The sequence below is a fragment of the Acanthopagrus latus genome, chromosome 23 (assembly GCF_904848185.1).
Source record: "Acanthopagrus latus isolate v.2019 chromosome 23, fAcaLat1.1, whole genome shotgun sequence".
In the NCBI taxonomy this organism is placed as follows: domain Eukaryota; kingdom Metazoa; phylum Chordata; class Actinopteri; order Spariformes; family Sparidae; genus Acanthopagrus; species Acanthopagrus latus.
The window spans coordinates 14,322,342-14,343,532 of record NC_051061.1 but is presented as its reverse complement, the minus strand read 5'-3'; the positions used below and the strand labels follow the sequence as shown (position 1 = coordinate 14,343,532).

Below are 21,191 nucleotides of genomic sequence, written 5' to 3'. Positions count from 1 at the left end.
GCTTTAGAGCCAAACTTCACATAATTGAAGAGTAGCGAAGATTCACAGCTAGAGTTGGTTTATGAAAAAGAAAACTTACCAACAACCTTTAATGTCGAGCCAGCTGGACCAGTCCATTTGCCCTTTTCCAAATCATTTATAAATCTGAAGATATATTTTCCTGCATCATTATGCTCTACGTTGTGTATTTCGAAAGAACAATTGTGTTTTTTGTCGCCAATATACTGAAATCTTGTGTCAGTTTCATTCATCTCACTCTCAAATATGAAAGGACCATCAAAAATGTTGGACCTTTCATGACCCCACATGACTTTCTTCACTTGCAGGTTGTCAGGATAGTAAAATGAACATGGAATGACAACAGACGAGCCTTTCACTGCACAGATGTGCTGCTGATGATATTCCACCTTCCAGTCACTGCAAACAGCACCTGAAACAAAATGTTGGGCACATAAATCATTTCATACTTTGAACGTTCCCTTAAGTAAGATTTAATTTTTGTACCCACCGGACAGAAACAGCAGCGTCAGCATCAGGTTTACACGCATGTTGAAACTCGTTCCAAGTAATCGAAACGCCCCTGTTCGATCTTAAAACTCGTTTTTCTCCTCCAAATAAAGTGATGTGTGCCTGCTCTCTTCTTCCTCTACCAAGCAGAGCCTCTTGTAATGTAAAGTTTTGGATGGTACTGAGCCCCTGAAATCAGGTCACCCACACCACAGACAAAATGCACAGCTTATATTTGAACGTGAGGGTTACTGTTATCAAACCCGGGCCTGTATGGAGGAAATGTGTCACATGCTATTGATGCTGCTTTGTTGTGGGCAGACAACAGAGCAGAGCTGCTGACAGTTTGTACAACTAGGCTTGGAGTCTGCAACCTGTGGCTCTTCTGCCCCTCTGCAGTGGCACCCTGTGGCTTTGACACTTTAGGCCCACAGTGATTCTTAAATTCTCACACAATAAAAATAGCTACACACAGAATTGCATCTGTTCTATTAAGGTGAGATTAACTGAATGTTCCAGAGTTAACATCATTGTGTTTTATGCTTGATCACTGTGGGGGAGGATATCTTTTATTGTTTTTTACATCTAGGCTGCCGCTATGTATTTTGTATTTATTTATTATCAAATGAGGCTACTTTTTATTTTTGTACATTTTCACAAACACAGGGAGGACTTAAGTGGGCCTGCATATAGTTGGGACCCACCGATGAAGTTGTTCATTGTGGATTTCAAAATGGACACTGAACTGAACCCAGTTTCCCAGAATCCCCCAGTCTTTACACCTTGACGCACATTCAGCTTTGAGCTACTATTGGTCAGGATGACTCACCCATTTCTGACCAGACAGTCAAAACTCCAGCTCCCTCCTTTGTTCCCTCAACTTCTCCTGGATTCTTCAGGGCCTAACAGCTGCAAGCTACATTTCCAGCATGCCCAAACAACTTCTCCTCCCTGCAGAGACACAAGGTCCTCCAAGTATTCCAGATCAGTAAACACCAGTTTAGCTGTGACGCAATTTCCAAGACTGGTAACACTGAGCTGGGCCTAGATAGCGCACATTATAACATATCAAGGCTAAGCACAGGACCTTTAACTCTGGTTGATGTAATGCACGTGTGTTCAGCCTATTAAGCCTGATTATGTTTCATTATGTATATTTACTTTCACTGTGAAGACTTTGACACGTGACTCTAACAGGTGTATATTCCTGTATGTATATACATGCTGTAGGTGTTTGGTGGACCAGGTGAGTTTGTCCTCTGGTATTTCAACACGCTGTCGAATTAATAAAAAAGAACGACCGCTGAACAGCTGTTATTAAACTTGTTTTATTGTCCATGACTTCCGCTTCATGTTATGAGAAATACAAAAACATACATCCAAAGTACAAATCTTAAACATTTTCGCCCCGATGAAACTGTGAGACATGTTTATCTCAGAAATGTGTCAAATGTAAGGAAATAAAAACTTAATTCAACAAATACGCTCAAAACATCACATCTGTACACCTGTGAGACATTCTGAACATTACTGCAAAATGGCATGTGATAGTTTTCACATCAGCGAGGCACACATATGAAGGATCACACCTGACCAGGGTTCACTGAGGCACAACATGAATACAGCTCATCTTCTCCCAAACAGCCACAGACTGTTGAGAATGAAGCGTTGATTTATTTACATTGAGTCTTCACATGGCTGGAGCTGACGATGGTGGAGAACAGCCGAAATAAAATCAAGTCGACCTAGAAACCAGCGTAACATGGAAACATGAGCCGTCTTGGCTCCTCATACAGCGGGTCTTCATCTGGGGGGGAAACAATAACTATCACTTGTAGGAGTCAGTAGTTGGTAAACCAGTCTCCTCCTTGTCCTGACACATTAACACTTCTGAACACCACCGTGGTCATAATGGAAGGCTCCAACAGTCAGTTCCTGAAAAAAGAAAAATTAATCACACTGAGCGGCCTCAAAGGCAAACAGCCACTGATGGAATGTGTAAGTTCTTGTTGAGCTTTACCTGCACATTGTCCTGTAAGCTACACTTTCCTCATCATGGTGGGAGTCTGTCTGCTGCTTCCTGCAGATAAAGTCCAAACAGAAATGTTGCTTTAAAGCCGCGTACATGGATATTCAAAATAGGTATAAAAGCATGTTTCATGTGTTTGACTTTGTCTTGGTGTGAAAATCAACAGATGTGCTGATGATGTTAATGTAGTTCCCTCACCTCGGCTTCTCCCTTTGGATTGTTTTTCATCACAGTCATGCTGACATAGACTGAATCCTGGATATAAAACACATGATTAATGAGTGCAGAACAATGTAAAGAATTGATTGATCGTCAGTATAATGATGGTGTCACCTCTCTGTCCTCCTCACAGTTGGTCTCTTCTGCTCTTGTCATTTTTATCTCGCTCTGTCCTGCAGATAAAGTCCATACAGAAACTTTCCTTTAAAGCCAAGCACTACATTGCAAAATAGGCATAAAAAATACATCTCATGTGCTTGACTTTCTCTTAGTGTGAAAGTCAACAGTTGTCTAGACGACTTTTACTGTGGCTCCCTCACCCTGGCTTCTCCCTTTTGATTGTTTTTCATCACAAACAGTCATGCTGACATAGACTGCATCCTGGATATAAGACACATGATTAATGAGTGCAGAACAACGTGATGTATTGAATGATGTATTGAATGATGATCAATATAATGATGTGTCACCTCACTGTCCTCCTCACAGTTGGTCTCTTCTGCTCTTGGTCTTATTCTTTTCTTGGTCTTGAGTCTAAAACACATGAACAGACTGTGGAACATCCTCATATGATCGTTGTATTGAGATATAATGATGGTTCAGTTTAGATACATCTTACTTTATGATGGCAGCAGCAGTGATCACAATCAGAAGGACAGCCACAGAAAGTGTGATAATGAGTACATCTCTGTTGAATGACGGCCACCTCTCTGTGTAGCAAAGGCAGAGTGTTAGCTTTGTGAGAACGCAACAATGAAATCCTGAAAATAAAATCCAAATATTTAACACAGCATAATCTACTAAAAAAGGCCGTCCAGTGAAGAAAACACATGACAGTGCCTTTAAGAGCGTCCTTAATACTATGAAATGGTGTTTGGAACTGTTTTACTAGAAATGCATCACCACTTCCTGTGAGCTGATGCCCTCTTATATTCATTTTTTTTGACACCTCTTGCTGATATATATAGTGCAAACAACACTGGTAGATAGTGTCAACAGTTGAGACGGACAAGAGAGATGTGGCAGTGCGAGCACAGTTTGAGTTGTATTAGTGCCGCTTGTGATTTCTCCACTATATGAGTTGTGAACTAACATCATTTTCTGATGATCGAATCAACATAAACATCAGTGTTGATTTTGACATTCAGAATAGGTTGGAGGTGATGCAAGTGTGCAAAACCTTGAAAAACAGAACCAAAGCACCATTCTTCATTTGTTTCCTTCATCAGTCTGTTTGCAACCATTTTACCCAGGAAATAAGGACAAGTGCGTGTAAATTAACTCACCTTTAAGGTCCTGTTTTATAGCACTTTGTTAATAAGAGATGAATAAGTTGCAGCACAATTACATTTACAGTGGTGAATTTATCTTGCTGTTTGGCAAAGAAATAAGAATATATTACATCTGTTCATGCCTGTTCCAAATAACTTATGAAAACCTAAATACATTCTCTATTTAATTACCCATTAAATAACCGGAAACATCAACCATTTTAACCTGCTCACCTTTAGTCTTTACAGTCACAACAGAGGAGTGTTGACTTCCATGTTTGTTGGTGGCGCTGCAGAAATACTGGCCTCCATCAGCAGAGAACAACTCAGGCTGGTGTCCAACATCCAGAACATGACTTTCATTTAATCTAAACCAGGTATAATCCACTGGAGGGTTTGCGTGGCTGCTGCAGATCAGGGTGATGTTGGTGCCGGCCTCCACCTCCATCGACGGCCTGACGGACACTGACGTGTTCTTCGGGGCATCTGAAAGAAGACCGGAGCTGTTATCTGTCAGAGGAATCATGTGGCAAACTCAGGTCGATGGATTACTCACATTCAACGTTGATGTTTATGACTCGTGAAGCTGTTCCTGTGTGAGTCTTTAGAGAGCAGGAGTAGTTTCCAGAGTCAGTGGGGTTCATGTTGCTTAAATAAAGAACAGGTCCTTCATTTTTGGGTTCCCCGTTCTTAAACCAGGTGAAAGCAGATGAAAGGTGATCGCTGTCACAGCCGTTTATGCAGGTCAGATTCACAGAGTCGCCTTCCTTTGTCACTCTGTTCTCATGAGGTCTCGTCATCAAAACATTCAAATCTAGAAGAGCAAAGAACTGCTTTAGAGCCAAACTTTACAGACATTGAAGTGTAGTGAAGATTCACAGCTAGAGTTGGTTTATGAAAAAGAAAACTTACCAACGACCTTTAATGTTGAGCCACCTGGACCGGTATATTTGCCCTTTTCAGTGTCAGTTATAAATCTGAAGGTATATTGTCCTGCATCGTTATGCTCTACGTTGTGTATTTCAAAAGAACAATTGTGTTTTTTGTCACCAATATACTGAAATCTTGTGTCAGTTTCATTCATCTCACTCTCAAATATGAAAGTACCATCAAAAATGTCCGACTTTTCATGACACCACATGACTTTCTTCACTTGCAGGTTCTCAGGATAGTAAAATGAACATGGAATGACAACAGACGAGCCTTTCACTGCACAGATGTGCTGCTGATGATATTCCACATTCCATTCACTGCAAACAGCACCTGAAACAAATAAGGCACTTAGATTATTTGATCTTTTGAACATTCTCCTGAATGAGATTTAAATGTTGAACTCACCAGACAGAAACAGCAGCATCAGCGTCAGCGACAGGTTTACACACATGTTGAAACTCTTTCCAAGCAATCACAAAGCTCCTTTAATTGATTTCAACTCAAAATGAAGTGATGTGGTTTCTTCTCTCTCCTTCCTCTATTCAGCAAAGCTTTCTGTCCACCACAGACTCAATGCACAGCCTATATTTGACTGTGGGTGTGATTGATACGACACCACGTCCTTTTCAGAAGAGAGGTCACAGATTGTGATGATGTTTTACTTGTGGTCAAAGAACAGAGCAGTTAGTAGGACTGTCACTATGGTTACTCCTCTGTGTTTGAGAGGCACGAGATCAAAGTATAAAAAAGTTTGGAGTTAAAATTTGCATTACTACATTGTTGCATCATTTATAAAATGATTTTTTTTATCTTCATTTTTAAAAATGACTTGGTTAGGTTTGGGAGAAGAAGAGTGACTGTGTGTCTTCTCACTGCTTCCTCCACTCAGCAAAGCTTCCTGTGCTGTTTGTTTAATTGGACAATAGCGACCAAATGTTAGTGCACAGTGTGGAGTAATGACTGTATTCAGTTGTTGAGCATTATTAATCCTGTTTACATTTTATTATTTTATATTGACTTTTGCTGTGAAGACTTTGACACGTGACTCTACCAGGTGTATATTCCTGTATGTATATACATGCTGTAGGTGTTTGGTGGACCAGGTGAGTTTGTCCCCTGTAATTTCAACACACTGTTGAATTAATTAAAAAGAACGACCGCTGACCAGCTGTTAGCAAAGTAGTTTTATTGACCATGAGTTCTGCTTCATCATAAGAGAAATAAAAAGAAAAACATATGTTCAAAATACAAAACCTTAACCTTTTTCTCTTTATGAAACCTTGAGACATGTTTATCTCAGAGATTTGTCAAATGTAAGGAAATAAAAACTTCATTCAACAAAACATCATATCTCTATACCTGTGAGACATTCTGAACATTACTGCAAAATGGCATGTGATAGTTTTCACATCAGCGAGGCACACATATGAAGGATCACACCTGACCAGGGTTCACTGAGGCACAACATGAATACAGCTCATATTTTCCGAGTCCCGAACAGCCACAGACTGTTGAGAATGAAGTATTGATTTATTTACATTGAGTTTTCACATGGCTGGAGCTGACGATGGTGTAGAACAGCTGTAATAAAATCAAGTCAACCAAGAAACCAGCGTAACATGGAAACATGAGCCGTCTTGGCTCCTCATACAGCGGGTCTTCATCTGGGGGGGAAACAATAACTATCACTTGTAGGAGTCAGTAGTTGGTAAACCAGTCTCCTCCTTGTCCTGACACATTAACACTTCTGAACACCACAGTCATCATAACGGAAGGCTCCAACAGTCAGTTCCTGAAAAAAGAAAAATAATTCGCACTGAGCGGCCTCAAAGGCAAACAGCCACTGATGGAATGTGTAAGTTCTTGTTGAGCTTTACCTGCACATTGTCCTGTAAGCTACACTTTCCTCATCATGGTGGGAGTCTGTCTGCTGCTTCCTGCAGATAAAGTCCAAACAGAAATGTTCCTTTAAAGTCTCGTACATGGATATTCAAAAAAAAAAAAAAAAAAAAAGTGAATAGGCATAAAACATATCTCATGTGTCTGGCTTTCTCTGAGTGTGAAAGTCAACAGTTGTGTGTAGACAACTTTACCTGTGGCTCCCTCACCCTGGCGTCTCCCTTTTGATTGTTTTTTCATCACAGTCATGTTAGCATAGACTGCATCCTGGATATAAAACACATGATTAATAAGTGCAGAACAAAGTAAAGAATTGATTGATCGTCAGTATAATGATGGTGTCACCTCTCTGTCCTCCTCACAGTTGGTCTCTTCTGCTCTTGTCCTTTTTTTCTTGCTCCTTCCTGCAGATAAAGTCCATACAGAAACTTTCCTTTAAAACCATGTACACAGATATTTGATAAAATAGTGAATAGGTATAAAAAAAAGTACATCTCATGTGTTCAACTTTCTCTTAGTGTGAAAGTCAACAGTTGTGTTTCGATGACTTTTACTGTGGCTGCCTCACCCTGGCTTCTCTGTTGGGACTGTTTAGTGCAAAAATCAGGCATGTTGACATAGTCTGCATCCTGGATGTAAAGCACATTATTAATGAGTGCAGAACAAAGTAAAGAATTGATTGACTGTCAATATAATGATGGTGTTACCTCACTGTCCTCCTCACAGTTGGTCTCTTCTGCTCTTGGTCTTGTTTTGAGTCTAAAACACATAAACAGACTGTGGAACATCCTCATATGATTGTTGTATTGAGATATAATGATGGTTCAGTTTAGATACATCTTACTTCATGACAGCGACAGCAGCGATCACAATCAGAAGGACAGCCACAGACAGTGTGATAATGAGTACATCTCTGTTGAATGACGGCCACCTCTCTGTGTAGCAAAGGCAGAGTGTTAGCTTTGTGAGAACGCAACAATGAAATCCTGAAAATAAATTCAAAATAATTGACGTAACATAATCCACTAAAACAGCCGTCCAGTGGAGAAAACACACAGCAGTGCCTTCAAGAGTGTCCTTAATGCTATTAAAAGTTGTTTGGAACTGTTTCACCAGAAATGTATCACCACTTCCTGTGACCTGATGCCCTTTTATGTTCATTCATTTGACATCTGTTGCTGATAAATATAGTGCAAACAACACTGGTAGATAGTGTCAACAACTGTCAAGCTGTACTGAGAGTGATGTCGCAGTGCGAGCACAGTTTGAGGTTTGAGTGCCACTTCTGGCCTCTTCTTGTTGACCGTCTACTGGGAGGAAAACAAATACATCTCCAATGTTGATTTTCCAAGTCAAAAGAAGGTTGGAGGTGATGCAAGTGTGCAAAACCTTGAAAAACAGAACTGAGACAAGCATTCATTTCTATTTGCTTCATCTGTCTGTTTGCATCTCTTCTACCCAGGAAACAAGCAGACATTTGTGAAAATTAACTTACCTTTAATCTTTACAGTCACAACAGAGGAGTATTGACTTCCATGTTTGTTGGCGGCGCTGCAGAAATACTGGCCTCCATCAGCAGTGAACAGCTCAGGCTGGTGTCCAACATCCAGAACATGACTTTCATTTAATCTTAACCAGGTATAATCCACTGGAGGGTTTGCGTGGCTGCTGCAGATCAGGGTGATGTTGGTGCCGGCCTCCACCTCCATCAACGGCCTGCCGGACACTGACGTGTTCTTCGGGGCATCTGAAAGAAGACCGGAGCTGTTATCTGTCAGAGGAATCATGTGGCAAACTCAGGTCGATGGATTACTCACATTCAACGTTGATGTTTATGACTCGTGAAGCTGTTCCTGTGTGAGTCTTTAGAGAGCAGGAGTAGTTTCCAGAGTCAGTGGGGTTCATGTTGCTTAAATAAAGAACAGGTCCTTCGTTTTTGGGTTCTCCGTTCTTAAACCAGGTGAAAGCAGATGAAAGGTGATCGCTGTCACAGCCGTTTATGCAGGTCAGATTCACAGAGTCGCCTTCCTTTGTCGCTCTGTTCTCATGAGGTCTCGTCATCAAATCATTCAAATCTAGAAGAGCAAAGAACTGCTTTAGAGTCAAACTTCACATAATTGAAGAGTAGCGAGGATTCACAGCTTGTGTTTGTTTATGAAAAAGAAAACTTACCAACGACCTTTAATGTCGAGCCAGCTGGACCAGTCCATTTGCCCTTTTCAGTGTCAGTTATAAATCTGAAGATATATTTTCCTGCATCATTATGCTCTACGTTGTGTATTTCGAAAGAACAATTGTGTTTTTTGTCGCCAATATACTGAAATCTTGTGTCAGTTTCATTCATCTCACTCTCAAATATGAAAGGTCCGTCAGAAATGTGAGCCCTCTTATCACCCCACATGACTTTCTTCACTTGCAGGTTCTCAGGATAGTAAAATGAACATGGAATGACAACAGACGAGCCTTTCACTGCACAGATGTGCTGCTGATGATATTCCACATTCCATTCACTGCAAACAGCACCTGAAACAAATAAGGCACTTAGATTATTTCATACTTTGAAGGTTTACCATAAATGACATTTAAATGTTGAACTCACCAGACAGAAACAGCAGCATCAGCGTCAGCGACAGGTTTACACACATGTTGAAACTCTTTCCAAGCAATCACAAAGCTCCTGTTGGATCTTGAAGCTTCTTTAATTGTTTTCAACTCAGAATAATCTTCTCTCACCTTCCTCTATTCAGCAAAGCTTACTGTCCACCACAGACTCAATGCACAGTTTATATTTGACTGTGGGTGTGATTGACACGACACCACACCCTTTTCAGAAGAGAGGTCACAGATTGTGATGATGTTTTACTTGTGGTCAAAGAACAGAGCAGTTAGTAGGACTGTCACTATGGTTACTCCTCTGTGTTTGAGAGGCACGAGATCAAAGTATAAAAAAGTTTGGAGTTGAAATTTGCATTACTACATTGTTGCATCATTTATAAAATGATTTTTTTTATCTTCATTTTTAAAAATGACTTGGTTAGGTTTGGGAGAAGAAGAGTGACTGTGTGTCTTCTCACTGCTTCCTCCACTCAGCAAAGCTTCCTGTGCTGTTTGTTTAATTGGACAATAGCGACCAAATGTTAGTGCACAGTGTGGAGTAATGACTGTACTCAGTTGTTGAGCATTATTAATCCTGTTTATGTTCTACTATGTTGTATTGACTTTTGCTGTGAAGATTTCCACATCTGACTCTATCAGGTGTACATTCCTGTATGTATATACAGTTACGAACCTATCTCGAAACATTTATTTAACTAAACATAACACAACCTAAACTGTGTAAATATAAGTTATCAGTGGTGTAGCGCAGATGTGTGTGTGAGTGTTAAATAAAGGAACAAACTCAAACTGAAATGATCATGGCTGCCAGAACAAAGAGAGAGAGACTGCTTCTAAGATGGCCGCCCTATTTATTCTCTTAGCTCCTCCCTCTCAAGGTGCAGCCAACCAGCTCAGGGTTAGAGCGAGGCCGTCACAATGCATACTGTAGGTGTTTGGTGGACCAGGTGAGTTTGTCCTCCGGTATTTCAACACACTGTTGAATTAATAACAAGAAAAAATGCAGAACGGCTGTTAGCAAACTGGTTTTATTGACCATGAGTTCTGCCTCATGTTGAAAGAAACACAAAAACATGAATACAAAATACAAAATGTAACTTTTTCTCTTTTATGAAAATCTGAGACATGTTTATCTCAGAGATTTGTCAAATGTCAGGAAATAAAAACTTAATTCAACAAAACATCACATCTGTACACCTGTAAGACATTTTGAACATTTCTGCAAAATAGCACGTGATAAACACACATATGAAGGATCACACCTGACCAGGGTTCACCAAGACACAACATGAATACAGCTCATCTTCTCCCAAACAGCCACAGACTGTTGAGAATGAAGCGTTGATTTATTTACATTGAGTCTTCACATGGCTGGAGCTGACGATGGTGGAGAACGGCTGAAATAAAAGACCAAACCAAGTCGACCAAGAAACCAGCGTAACATGGAAACATGAGCCGTCTTGGCTCCTCATACAGCGGGTCTTCATCTGGGGGGGAAACAATAACTATCACTTGTAGGAGTCAGTAGTTGGTAAACCAGTCTCCTCCTTGTCCTGACACATTAACACTTCTGAACACCAACCGTGGTCATAATGGAAGGCTCCAACAGTCGGTTCCTGAAAAAAGAAAAATTAATCACACTGAGCGGCCTCAAAGGCAAACAGCCACTGATGGAATGTGTAAGTTCTTGTTGAGCTTTACCTGCACATTGTCCTGTAAACTACACTTTCCTCATCATGGTGGGAGTCTGTCTGCTGCTTCCTGCAGATAAAGTCCAAACAGAAATGGTGCTTTAAAGTCACATACATAGATATTTAAAATGATAGTGAATGGGAATAGAAAATATGTCTCATTTGTTTGACTTTCTCTTAATGTGAAAGTCAACAGTCGTCTAGACAACTTTACCTGTGGCTCCCTCACCCTGGCGTCTCCCTTTTGATTGTTTTTTCATCAAAGTCATGTTAGCATAGACTGCATCCTGGATATAAAACACATGATTAATGAGTGCAGAACAAAGTAAAGAATTGATTGATCGTCAGTATAATGATGGTGTCACCTCTCTGTCCTCCTCACAGTTGGTCTCTTCTGCTCTTGTCCTTTTTTTCTTGCTCCTTCCTGCAGATAAAGTCCATACAGAAATGTTCCTTTAAAACCATGTACACAGATATTTGATAAAATAGTGAATAGGTATAAAAAAAAGTACATCTCATGTGTTCAACTTTCTCTTAGTGTGAAAGTCAACAGTTGTGTTTCGATGACTTTTACTGTGGCTGCCTCACCCTGGCTTCTCTGTTGGGACTGTTTAGTGCAAAAATCAGGCATGTTGACATAGTCTGCATCCTGGATGTAAAGCACATTATTAATGAGTGCAGAACAAAGTAAAGAATTGATTGACTGTCAATATAATGATGGTGTTACCTCACTGTCCTCCTCACAGTTGGTCTCTTCTGCTCTTGGTCTTGTTTTGAGTCTAAAACACATGAACAGACTGTGGAACATCCTCATATGATCGTTGTATTGAGATATAATGATGGTTCAGTTTAGATACATCTTACTTTATAACAGTGACAGCAGTGATCACAATCAGAAGGACAGCCACAGAAAGTGTGATAATGAGTACATCTCTGTTGAATGACGGCCACCTCTCTGTGTAGCAAAGGCAGAGTGTTAGCTTTGTGAGAACGCAACAATGAAATCCTGAAAATAAATTCAAAATAATTGACGTAACATAATCCACTAAAACAGCCGTCCAGTGGAGAAAACACACAGCAGTGCCTTCAAGAGTGTCCTTAATGCTATTAAAAGTTGTTTGGAACTGTTTCACCAGAAATGTATCACCACTTCCTGTGACCTGATGCCCTTTTATGTTCATTCATTTGACACCTCTTGCTGATAAATAAAGTGCAAACAACACTGGTAGATAGTGTCAACAACTGTCAAGCTCTACTGAGAGTGATGTCGCAGTGCGAGCACAGTTTGAGGTTTGAGTGCCACTTCTGGCCTCTTCTTGTTGACCGTCTACTGGGAGGAAAACAAATACATCTCCAATGTTGATTTTCCAAGTCAAAAAAAGGTTGGAGGTGATGCAAGTGTGCAAAACCTTGAAAAACAGAACTGAGACAAGCATTCATTTCTATTTGCTTCATCTGTCTGTTTGCATCTCTTCTACCCAGGAAACAAGCAGACGTTTGTGAAAATTAACTTACCTTTAATCTTTACAGTCACAACAGAGGAGTATTGACTTCCATGTTTGTTGGCGGCGCTGCAGAAATACTGGCCTCCATCAGCAGTGAACAACTCAGGCTGGTGTCCAACATCCAGAACATGACTTTCATTTAATCTTAACCAGGTATAATCCACTGGAGGGTTTGCGTGGCTGCTGCAGATCAGGGTGATGTTGGTGCCGGCCTCCACCTCCATCAACGGCCTGCCGGACACTGACGTGTTCTTCGGGGCATCTGAAAGAAGACCGGAGCTGTTATCTGTCAGAGGAATCATGTGGCAAACTCAGGTCGATGGATTACTCACATTCAACGTTGATGTTTATGACTCGTGAAGCTGTTCCTGTGTGAGTCTTTAGAGAGCAGGAGTAGTTTCCAGAGTCAGTGGGGTTCATGTTGCTTAAATAAAGAACAGGTCCTTCATTTTTGGGTTCCCCGTTCTTAAACCAGGTGAAAGCAGATGAAAGGTGATCGCTGTCACAGCCGTTTATGCAGGTCAGATTCACAGAGTCGCCTTCCTTTGTCGCTCTGTTCTCATGAGGTCTCGTCATCAAATCATTCAAATCTAGAAGAGCAAAGAACTGCTTTAGAGTCAAACTTCACATAATTGAAGAGTAGCGAAGATTCACAGCTTGTGTTTGTTTATGAAAAAGAAAACTTACCAACGACCTTTAATGTCGAGCCAGCTGGACCAGTCCATTTGCCCTTTTCAGTGTCAGTTATGAATCTGAAGATATATTTTCCTGCATCATTATGCTCTACGTTGTGTATTTCGAAAGAACAATTGTGTTTTTTGTCGCCAATATACTGAAATCTTGTGTCAGTTTCATTCATCTCACTCTCAAATATGAAAGGTCCGTCAGAAATGTGAGCCCTCTTATCACCCCACATGACTTTCTTCACTTGCAGGTTCTCAGGATAGTAAAATGAACATGGAATGACAACAGACGAGCCTTTCACTGCACAGATGTGCTGCTGATGATATTCCACCTTCCATTCACTGCAGACAGCACCTGAAACAAATAAGGCACTTAGATTATTTCATACTTTGAAGGTTTACCATAAATGACATTTAAATGTTGAACTCACCAGACAGAAACAGCAGCATCAGCGTCAGCGACAGGTTTACACACATGTTGAAACTCTTTCCAAGCAATCACAAAGCTCCTGTTGGATCTTGAAGCTTCTTTAATTGTTTTCAACTCAGAATAATCTTCTCTCTCCTTCCTCTATTCAGCAAAGCTTACTGTCCACCACAGACTCAATGCACAGCCTATATTTGACTGTGGGTGTGATTGATACGACACCACACCCCTTTCAGAAGAGAGGTCACAGCTTGTGATGATGTTTTACTTGTGGTCAAAGAACAGAGCAGTTAGTAGGACTGTCACTATGGTTACTCCTCTGTGTTTGAGAGGCACGAGATCAAAGTATAAAAAAGTTTGGAGTTGAAATTTGCATTACTACATTGTTGCATCATTTATAAAATGATTTTTTTTATCTTCATTTTTAAAAATGACTTGGTTAGGTTTGGGAGAAGAAGAGTGACTGTGTGTCTTCTCACTGCTTCCTCCACTCAGCAAAGCTTCCTGTGCTGTTTGTTTAATTGGACAATAGCAACCAAATGTTAGTGCACAGTGTGGAGTAATGACTGTACTCAGTTGTTGAGCATTATTAATCCTGTTTATGTTCTACTATGTTGTATTGACTTTTGCGGTGAAGATTTCCACACTTGACTCTATCAGGTGTACATTCCTGTATGTATATAGTTACGAACCTATCTCGAAACATTTATTTAACTAAACATAACACAACCTAAACTGTGTAAATATAAGTTATCAGTGGTGTAGCGCAGATGTGTGTGTGAGTGTTAAATAAAGGAACAAACTCAAACTGAAATGATCATGGCTGCCAGAACAAAGAGAGAGAGACTGCTTCTAAGATGGCCGCCCTATTTATTCTCTTAGCTCCTCCCTCTCAAGGTGCAGCCAACCAGCTCAGGGTTAGAGCGAGGCCGTCACAATGCATACTGTAGGTGTTTGGTGGACCAGGTGAGTTTGTCCTCCGGTACTTCAACACACTGTTGAATTAATAACAAGAAAAAATGCAGAACGGCTGTTAGCAAACTGGTTTTATTGACCATGAGTTCTGCCTCATGTTGAAAGAAACACAAAAACATGAATACAAAATACAAAATGTAACTTTTTCTCTTTTATGAAAATCTGAGACATGTTTATCTCAGAGATTTGTCAAATGTCAGGAAATAAAAACTTAATTCAACGAAACATCACATCTGTACACCTGTAAGACATTTTGAACATTTCTGCAAAATAGCACGTGATAAACACACATATGAAGGATCACACCTGACCAGGGTTCACCAAGACACAACATGAATACAGCTCATCTTCTCCCAAACAGCCACAGACTGTTGAGAATGAAGCGTTGATTTATTTACATTGAGTCTTCACATGGCTGGAGCTGACGATGGTGGAGAACGGCTGAAATAAAAGACCAAACCAAGTCGACCAAGAAACCAGCGTAACATGGAAACATGAGCCGTCTTGGCTCCTCATACAGCGGGTCTTCATCTGGGGGGGAAACAATAACTATCACTTGTAGGAGTCAGTAGTTGGTAAACCAGTCTCCTCCTTGTCCTGACACATTAACACTTCTGAACACCACCGTGGTCATAATGGAAGGCTCCAACAGTCGGTTCCTGAAAAAAGAAAAATTAATCACACTGAGCGGCCTCAAAGGCAAACAGCCACTGATGGAATGTGTAAGTTCTTGTTGAGCTTTACCTGCACATTGTCCTGTAAACTACACTTTCCTCATCATGGTGGGAGTCTGTCTGCTGCTTCCTGCAGATAAAGTCCAAACAGAAATGGTGCTTTAAAGTCACATACATAGATATTTAAAATGATAGTGAATGGGAATAGAAAATATGTCTCATTTGTTTGACTTTCTCTTAATGTGAAAGTCAACAGTCGTCTAGACAACTTTACCTGTGGCTCCCTCACCCTGGCGTCTCCCTTTTGATTGTTTTTTCATCACAGTCATGTTAGCATAGACTGCATCCTGGATATAAAACACATGATTAATGAGTGCAGAACAACGTAAAGAATTGATTGATCGTCAGTATAATGATGGTGTCACCTCTCTGTCCTCCTCACAGTTGGTCTCTTCTGCTCTTGTCCTTTTTTTCTTGCTCCTTCCTGCAGATAAAGTCCATACAGAAATGTTCCTTTAAAACCATGTACACAGATATTTGATAAAATAGTGAATAGGTATAAAAAAAAGTACATCTCATGTGTTCAACTTTCTCTTAGTGTGAAAGTCAACAGTTGTGTTTCGATGACTTTTACTGTGGCTGCCTCACCCTGGCTTCTCTGTTGGGACTGTTTAGTGCAAAAATCAGGCATGTTGACATAGTCTGCATCCTGGATGTAAAGCACATTATTAATGAGTGCAGAACAAAGTAAAGAATTGATTGACTGTCAATATAATGATGGTGTTACCTCACTGTCCTCCTCACAGTTGGTCTCTTCTGCTCTTGGTCTTGTTTTGAGTCTAAAACACATAAACAGACTGTGGAACATCCTCATATGATTGTTGTATTGAGATATAATGATGGTTCAGTTTAGATACATCTTACTTCATGACAGCGACAGCAGCGATCACAATCAGAAGGACAGCCACAGAAAGTGTGATAATGAGTACATCTCTGTTGAATGACGGCCACCTCTCTGTGTAGCAAAGGCAGAGTGTTAGCTTTGTGAGAACGCAACAATAAAATCCTGAAAATAAATCCAAAATAATTGACGTAACATAATCCACTAAAACAGCCGTCCAGTGGAGAAAACACACAGCAGTGCCTTCAAGAGTGTCCTTAATGCTATTAAAAACTGTTTGGAACTGTTTCACCAGAAATGTATCACCACTTCCTGTGAGCTAATGCCCTTTTATGTTCATTCATTTGACACCTCTTGCTGATAAATATAATGCAAACAACACTGGTAGATAGTGTCAAAAACTGTCAAGCTCTACTGAGAGTGATGTCACAGTGCGAGCACAGTTTGAGGTTTGAGTGCCACTTCTGGCCTCTTCTTGTTGACCGTCTACTGGGAGGAAAACAAATACATCTCCAATATTGATTTTCCAAGTCAAAAGAAGGTCGGAGGTGATGCAAGTGTGCAAAACCTTGAAAAACAGAACTGAGACAAGCATTCATTTCTATTTGCTTCATCTGTCTGTTTGCATCTCTTCTACCCAGGAAACAAGCAGACGTTTGTGAAAATTAACTTACCTTTAATCTTTACAGTCACAACAGAGGAGTATTGTCTTCCATGTTTGTTGGTGGCGATGCAAAAATACTGGCCTCCATCAGCAGTGAACAACTCAGGCTGGTGTCCAACATCCAGAACATGACTTTCATCTATCTTAAACCAGGTATAATCCACTGGAGGGTTTGCGTGGCTGCTGCAGATCAGGGTGATGTTGGTGCCGGCCTCCACCTCCATCAACGGCCTGCCGGACACTGACGTGTTCTTCGGGGCATCTGAAAGAAGACCGGAGCTGTTATCTGTCAGAGGAATCATGTGGCAAACTCAGGTCGATGGATTACTCACATTCAACGTTGATGTTTATGACTCGTGAAGCTGTTCCTGTGTGAGTCTTTAGAGAGCAGGAGTAGTTTCCAGAGTCAGTGGGGTTCATGTTGCTTAAATAAAGAACAGGTCCTTCATTTTTGGGTTCTCCGTTCTTAAACCAGGTGAAAGCAGATGAAAGGTGATCGCTGTCACAGCCGTTTATGCAGGTCAGATTCACAGAGTCGCCTTCCTTTGTCACTCTGTTGTCATTGGGTCTCATCATTGAAACATTCAAATCTAGGAGGACAAAGTACTGCCTCAGTGTCAAACTTTACACACTGAAGTGCAGCGAGGATTCACAGCTAGAGTTGGTTTATGCAAAAGAAAACTTACCAATAACCTTTAATGTCGAGCCAGCTGTACCAGTATAACTGCTTTTATCATTAGTCATAAATCTGAAGGCATATTTTCCTGCATCGTTTTTCTCTACATCGTGTATTTTAAAAGAACAATTGTGTTCTTTGTCTCCGATGTATTGAAATCTCGAGGCAGTTTCATTCATCTCACTCTCAAATATGAAAGGACCATCAAAAATGTTGGACTTTTCATGACCCCACATGACTTTCTTCACTTGCAGGTTCTCAGGATAGTAAAATGAACATGGAATGACAACAGACGAGCCTTTCACTGCACAGATGTGCTGCTGATATGTCACTTTCCGTTCGCTGCAAACAGCACCTGAAACAAATAAGGCACTTAGATTATTTCATCCTTTGAATGTTTCCTTGAATGAGATTTAAATGTTGAACTCACCAGACAGAAACAGCAGCATCAGCATCAGCGACAGGTTTACACACATGTTGAAACTCTTTCCAGGCAATCACAAAGCTCCTGTTGGATCTTAAAGCTTCTTTAATTGTTTTCAATTCAAAATAAAGTGATGTGTTTTCTTCTCTCTCCTTCCTCTACTCTGCAAAGCTTCCTGTCCACCACAGACTCAATGCACAGCCTTTGAATGTGGGTGTGATTGATACGACACCGCACCCTTTTCAGAAGAGAAGTCACAGCTTGTGATGATGTTTTACTTGTGGTCAAAGAACAGAGCAGTTAGTAGGACTGTCACTATGTGTAGTAGTTGAGGCTGATCCACAGAGGCAGAGGAGGTTACTGATACATAGATATTTGAACAAGAGATCCAAGTATAAAAAGGTTTGGGGTTGAAATTTGCATTTACATTTTTATGTCTCTGCAGTAGCATAACATCATGGTGATAGGCCCCAGTGTGAATATTTTTTGTGCCCCCCACCCCCGCCCTAAATGCAAGCGCACGCTCGTGCGCACTGCACGCACACATTAACACACTCTTGGACACACACAGGCACAGCCACTCGAGAGAACTGCTATTGCAGGGGTGGACTGGCCATCGGGAGTACCAGGATTTTTTCTAGTGGGCCGATCAACAATGAGCCGTTTTTAATTTTATTTCTACTTATATATGTATTCATTTATTTTCTCTGCCCGGCGAGAGAGACATGCATCGGCTCGGCCCACAGTGCTCAGCTGCAGACACAGCAGAGAGGTGACGAGACACGACTCATCGTGACTGACAGGCATCAAGGTGATTGGACAAATGATCATTTCCTCCTCTTATACCAGCCACTCAGCGTTACCTTACCGACCCGCCCCCAGCTATATCATTCACAAAGACTGGGGCCTGTGGCCATTCTGAAAAGCTGCTCTTTTTGTTTTTCTTCCGTCATGGGCACTGACGGTGTCTATGTTTAAAACTGTGTTTAAAAATGTTTCATAGCCTATAATTAGCATAGGCTTTTACATCAACTAGTAGGTACAGAAATCACTTAAGTAGTAGCAGCAGCAGTACTAGATACAGTCAAAGAACAGCATAACTTAAAAAAATGAGCAAGCATGGATTATAAGTTAGCTAACTAACATCAGTCAACATGATTTATCTTCCCTCTGCTTTCAATGGCCACCCAAAGACGGACGCTTTTCAAGACAGTAGTGTCACTACCTCTGAAACGACCATTTGCAGGCAGTTAACATTAGCTAGTTATTTTATCACTTGTGATGGTTGATCACTAACTTGGATGGAACTACTAGTCGCAGTTAAATTAAAAGTATCGTTACATGTAATTATTGTTGCTTCGTATCACTTACATGAGCTTGTTGGCATGCTCTGTATTTACATAACGGACACTGTGTTTTAAAGTTTGAAATAGTATGGTTTATTAAAATACAAGCAACCTGGCCAATATATTCCAGTTACCAATTTTGCGATATCTATTTTAGGAAGTAGAGAATACTTCAGACTACAAATCCTTACCGCTGAAGTACAGCTTGTCCTGAAGTTATTTTAACAGGGTGTTGAGTGAGTGACGTAGCTCTTTCATGAATAGGGCAGTGCGTGAGGTGTGAGTGGGTGAGCGAGAGCGAGGGAGCTTGTGTACGTGCAGACAGTGAATGAATGAGAGAGAAACGGCAGTAACGACAGGAATAAAATGTACAGTATATGCTGCAGTTAACCGTGAATAAACGTGACGGCACCTCAAAAGACAGCAAAGCTCCCTGGCATTATTTACCGACCAATGACATGCGTGCCCTGGAGGAAACATCTCCCCTGCACTTCCCGGCCCGGGAGATGAACAGGAATGGTGTAACAAGAGAGTTTGTTACCCTGTTTCCTGTCACACTCTTCAAGCTGTACTATCAATAAAGCCAGAAAAGGACAAAAAAATACTTTAAAAAAAGTATAGTACATATATATATACATATATATACATATATACATATACATATATATACATACATACATACATATATACACACACACACACACATACATATATATATATATATATATATATATATATATATATATATACACACACACACACACACACACACACACACACACACACACACACACACACACACACATTCTGTAACTGTGTGCATGACATCACTTCAGGAGTCTCACATCATTCTACTCTGTAAAATCTGCTATAATCTGATTTAATAAATGTGTTTTACAAACCAAAAGTAAACCAACTGTATTAAGCCCTGACAACTCGGTGCAGTGATTTGAACAACATATTAAACCAGAAATGAGACAAATACACAGAATACATTCTGCGCATGCTACAGTGAGACTGCATATTGTGTGTATGAACTACTTTAGCTGCTCAAAATGACCTTCTAGATGCTGACATACTAACACAGGCAAACCACAGCTGGCTTGACCACGGTGAAAAGTTCGCCCAGTCAGGACTGTAAATAGTGTAAAAATTTAACCACACTGTGCTGTTGGCCCACAGTGGTCTGGAGCTTTTTCTCTGTAATGTTCTGAGTTTGAAGCTCATGTGTATAATTCCTCACGTCATCTTCCTCTCTCTGTCCTCTCATTAGAGTCTGTCGTCCTCCACTGACCACTGCTCAATGAAGCTTGATGCCTGTAAATATAGAAATAATTCTGACATTACACTTGAAGCAACAAATAGTAAATGTCTAGAGAGGTAGAACGTTTTATTAAGGATTCTTAAGACATTAACAGCTCTATAGATACTTTCTGTTCAGTATTATACACAAACAAGCATCATTTACACTCAATATTTAGTGAGCAGATTGTTTTAGGAAAGCAACTTGAGCAGTAAAGCTCCTTGATTATCTTTTTTGATTATCTTGATCTTTTATTGATTAGTACTTTTCCTGCATTTAATGGTTCATTTGATATTCCATAGTTGTGATAAGACTTTTCTTTTTCCTCGTGTTATGTTCTTCTTGTAAAAAGAAATCCACACCAGTGACAACATGTCTGGCTCCTGCGTAGCTCACAGGTGCAGCAGTTTGGCGTTATGAGCATGACAACAGTGTGTTTGTTCTTCCT

At 40.5% G+C, this 21,191-nt stretch overlaps 3 protein-coding genes across 14 annotated transcripts; all 3 read right to left on the bottom strand.

The window, feature by feature from the left end:
- Positions 1–1,856: 1,856 nt before the first annotated feature.
- On the bottom strand, positions 1,857–10,273 carry LOC119013309 (B-cell receptor CD22-like). Of its 5 annotated transcripts, none has more exons than XM_037087712.1 (11): positions 9,458–10,273; positions 9,031–9,381; positions 8,676–8,933; positions 8,354–8,605; positions 7,703–7,793; positions 7,566–7,617; positions 7,427–7,487; positions 7,204–7,262; positions 7,053–7,125; positions 6,837–6,896; positions 1,857–2,442 (listed from the first exon to the last, which is right to left on the bottom strand). In XM_037087712.1, the coding sequence occupies exons 1-10, from the start codon at positions 9,501–9,503 to the stop codon at positions 6,856–6,858; spliced, it is 1,284 nt and encodes a 427-aa protein (XP_036943607.1). In that variant the 5' UTR covers positions 9,504–10,273; the 3' UTR covers positions 1,857–2,442; positions 6,837–6,855. The 5 variants fall into 5 exon arrangements, with proteins under 5 accessions (XP_036943607.1, XP_036943608.1, XP_036943611.1 ...); XM_037087713.1 differs by lacking the exons at positions 6,837–6,896; positions 7,053–7,125; positions 7,204–7,262; positions 7,427–7,487; positions 7,566–7,617 and adding exons at positions 2,528–2,587; positions 2,735–2,791; positions 2,870–2,928; positions 3,076–3,136; positions 3,226–3,289; XM_037087711.1 differs by lacking the exon at positions 1,857–2,442 and adding an exon at positions 6,141–6,751.
- Positions 10,274–10,484: 211 nt separating this feature from the next.
- On the bottom strand, positions 10,485–14,597 carry LOC119014674 (B-cell receptor CD22-like). 3 transcript variants are annotated; one of them, XR_005073035.1, is made up of 12 exons: positions 13,785–14,597; positions 13,358–13,708; positions 13,003–13,260; positions 12,681–12,932; positions 12,030–12,120; positions 11,893–11,944; positions 11,754–11,814; positions 11,531–11,589; positions 11,380–11,452; positions 11,176–11,235; positions 11,057–11,090; positions 10,485–10,961 (listed from the first exon to the last, which is right to left on the bottom strand). XR_005073035.1 is itself a non-coding variant. In XM_037090061.1 (11 exons), the coding sequence occupies exons 1-10, from the start codon at positions 13,828–13,830 to the stop codon at positions 11,195–11,197; spliced, it is 1,284 nt and encodes a 427-aa protein (XP_036945956.1). In that variant the 5' UTR covers positions 13,831–14,597; the 3' UTR covers positions 10,485–11,090; positions 11,176–11,194. The 3 variants fall into 3 exon arrangements, 2 of the variants coding, with proteins under 2 accessions (XP_036945956.1, XP_036945958.1); XM_037090061.1 differs by having other exon boundaries at positions 10,485–11,090; XM_037090063.1 differs by lacking the exons at positions 11,380–11,452; positions 11,531–11,589; positions 12,030–12,120 and having other exon boundaries at positions 10,485–11,090; positions 11,176–11,238; positions 11,742–11,814.
- A 212-nt stretch (positions 14,598–14,809) lies between these two features.
- On the bottom strand, positions 14,810–19,667 carry LOC119014675 (B-cell receptor CD22-like). Of its 6 annotated transcripts, XR_005073036.1 has the most exons (12): positions 18,101–19,622; positions 17,681–18,025; positions 17,327–17,584; positions 17,005–17,256; positions 16,354–16,444; positions 16,217–16,268; positions 16,078–16,138; positions 15,855–15,913; positions 15,704–15,776; positions 15,500–15,559; positions 15,381–15,414; positions 14,810–15,286 (listed from the first exon to the last, which is right to left on the bottom strand). XR_005073036.1 is itself a non-coding variant. In XM_037090065.1 (11 exons), the coding sequence occupies exons 1-10, from the start codon at positions 18,144–18,146 to the stop codon at positions 15,519–15,521; spliced, it is 1,236 nt and encodes a 411-aa protein (XP_036945960.1). In that variant the 5' UTR covers positions 18,147–19,624; the 3' UTR covers positions 14,810–15,414; positions 15,500–15,518. The 6 variants fall into 6 exon arrangements, 5 of the variants coding, with proteins under 5 accessions (XP_036945960.1, XP_036945959.1, XP_036945963.1 ...); XM_037090065.1 differs by having other exon boundaries at positions 14,810–15,414; positions 16,078–16,096; positions 18,101–19,624; XM_037090064.1 differs by having other exon boundaries at positions 14,810–15,414; positions 18,101–19,621.
- Positions 19,668–21,191: the final 1,524 nt, after the last annotated feature.

Excerpts from the sequence above, each read along its gene's own strand:
- LOC119013309 (XM_037087712.1), bottom strand. The coding sequence starts at position 9,503 with ATGTGTGTAAACCTGTCGCTGACGCTGATGCTGCTGTTTCTGTCTG. Across the intron at positions 8,934-9,030 it reads CTCGACATTAAAGGTCGTTG|ATTTGAATGATTTGATGACG; the intron begins GTAAGTTTTCTT and ends TTGCTCTTCTAG. Across the intron at positions 7,263-7,426 it reads GTCCCAACAGAGAAGCCAGG|GAAGGAGCAAGAAAAAAAGG; the intron begins GTGAGGCAGCCA and ends CTTTATCTGCAG.
- LOC119014674 (XM_037090061.1), bottom strand. The coding sequence starts at position 13,830 with ATGTGTGTAAACCTGTCGCTGACGCTGATGCTGCTGTTTCTGTCTG. Across the intron at positions 12,933-13,002 it reads CATAAACATCAACGTTGAAT|ATGCCCCGAAGAACACGTCA; the intron begins GTGAGTAATCCA and ends GTCTTCTTTCAG. Across the intron at positions 11,945-12,029 it reads ACTGCTGTCACTGTTATAAA|ACTCAAAACAAGACCAAGAG; the intron begins GTAAGATGTATC and ends CATGTGTTTTAG.
- LOC119014675 (XM_037090064.1), bottom strand. The coding sequence starts at position 18,146 with ATGTGTGTAAACCTGTCGCTGATGCTGATGCTGCTGTTTCTGTCTG. Across the intron at positions 15,914-16,077 it reads GTCCCAACAGAGAAGCCAGG|GAAGGAGCAAGAAAAAAAGG; the intron begins GTGAGGCAGCCA and ends CTTTATCTGCAG. Across the intron at positions 15,777-15,854 it reads ACTGTGAGGAGGACAGAGAG|GATGCAGTCTATGCTAACAT; the intron begins GTGACACCATCA and ends TTTTATATCCAG.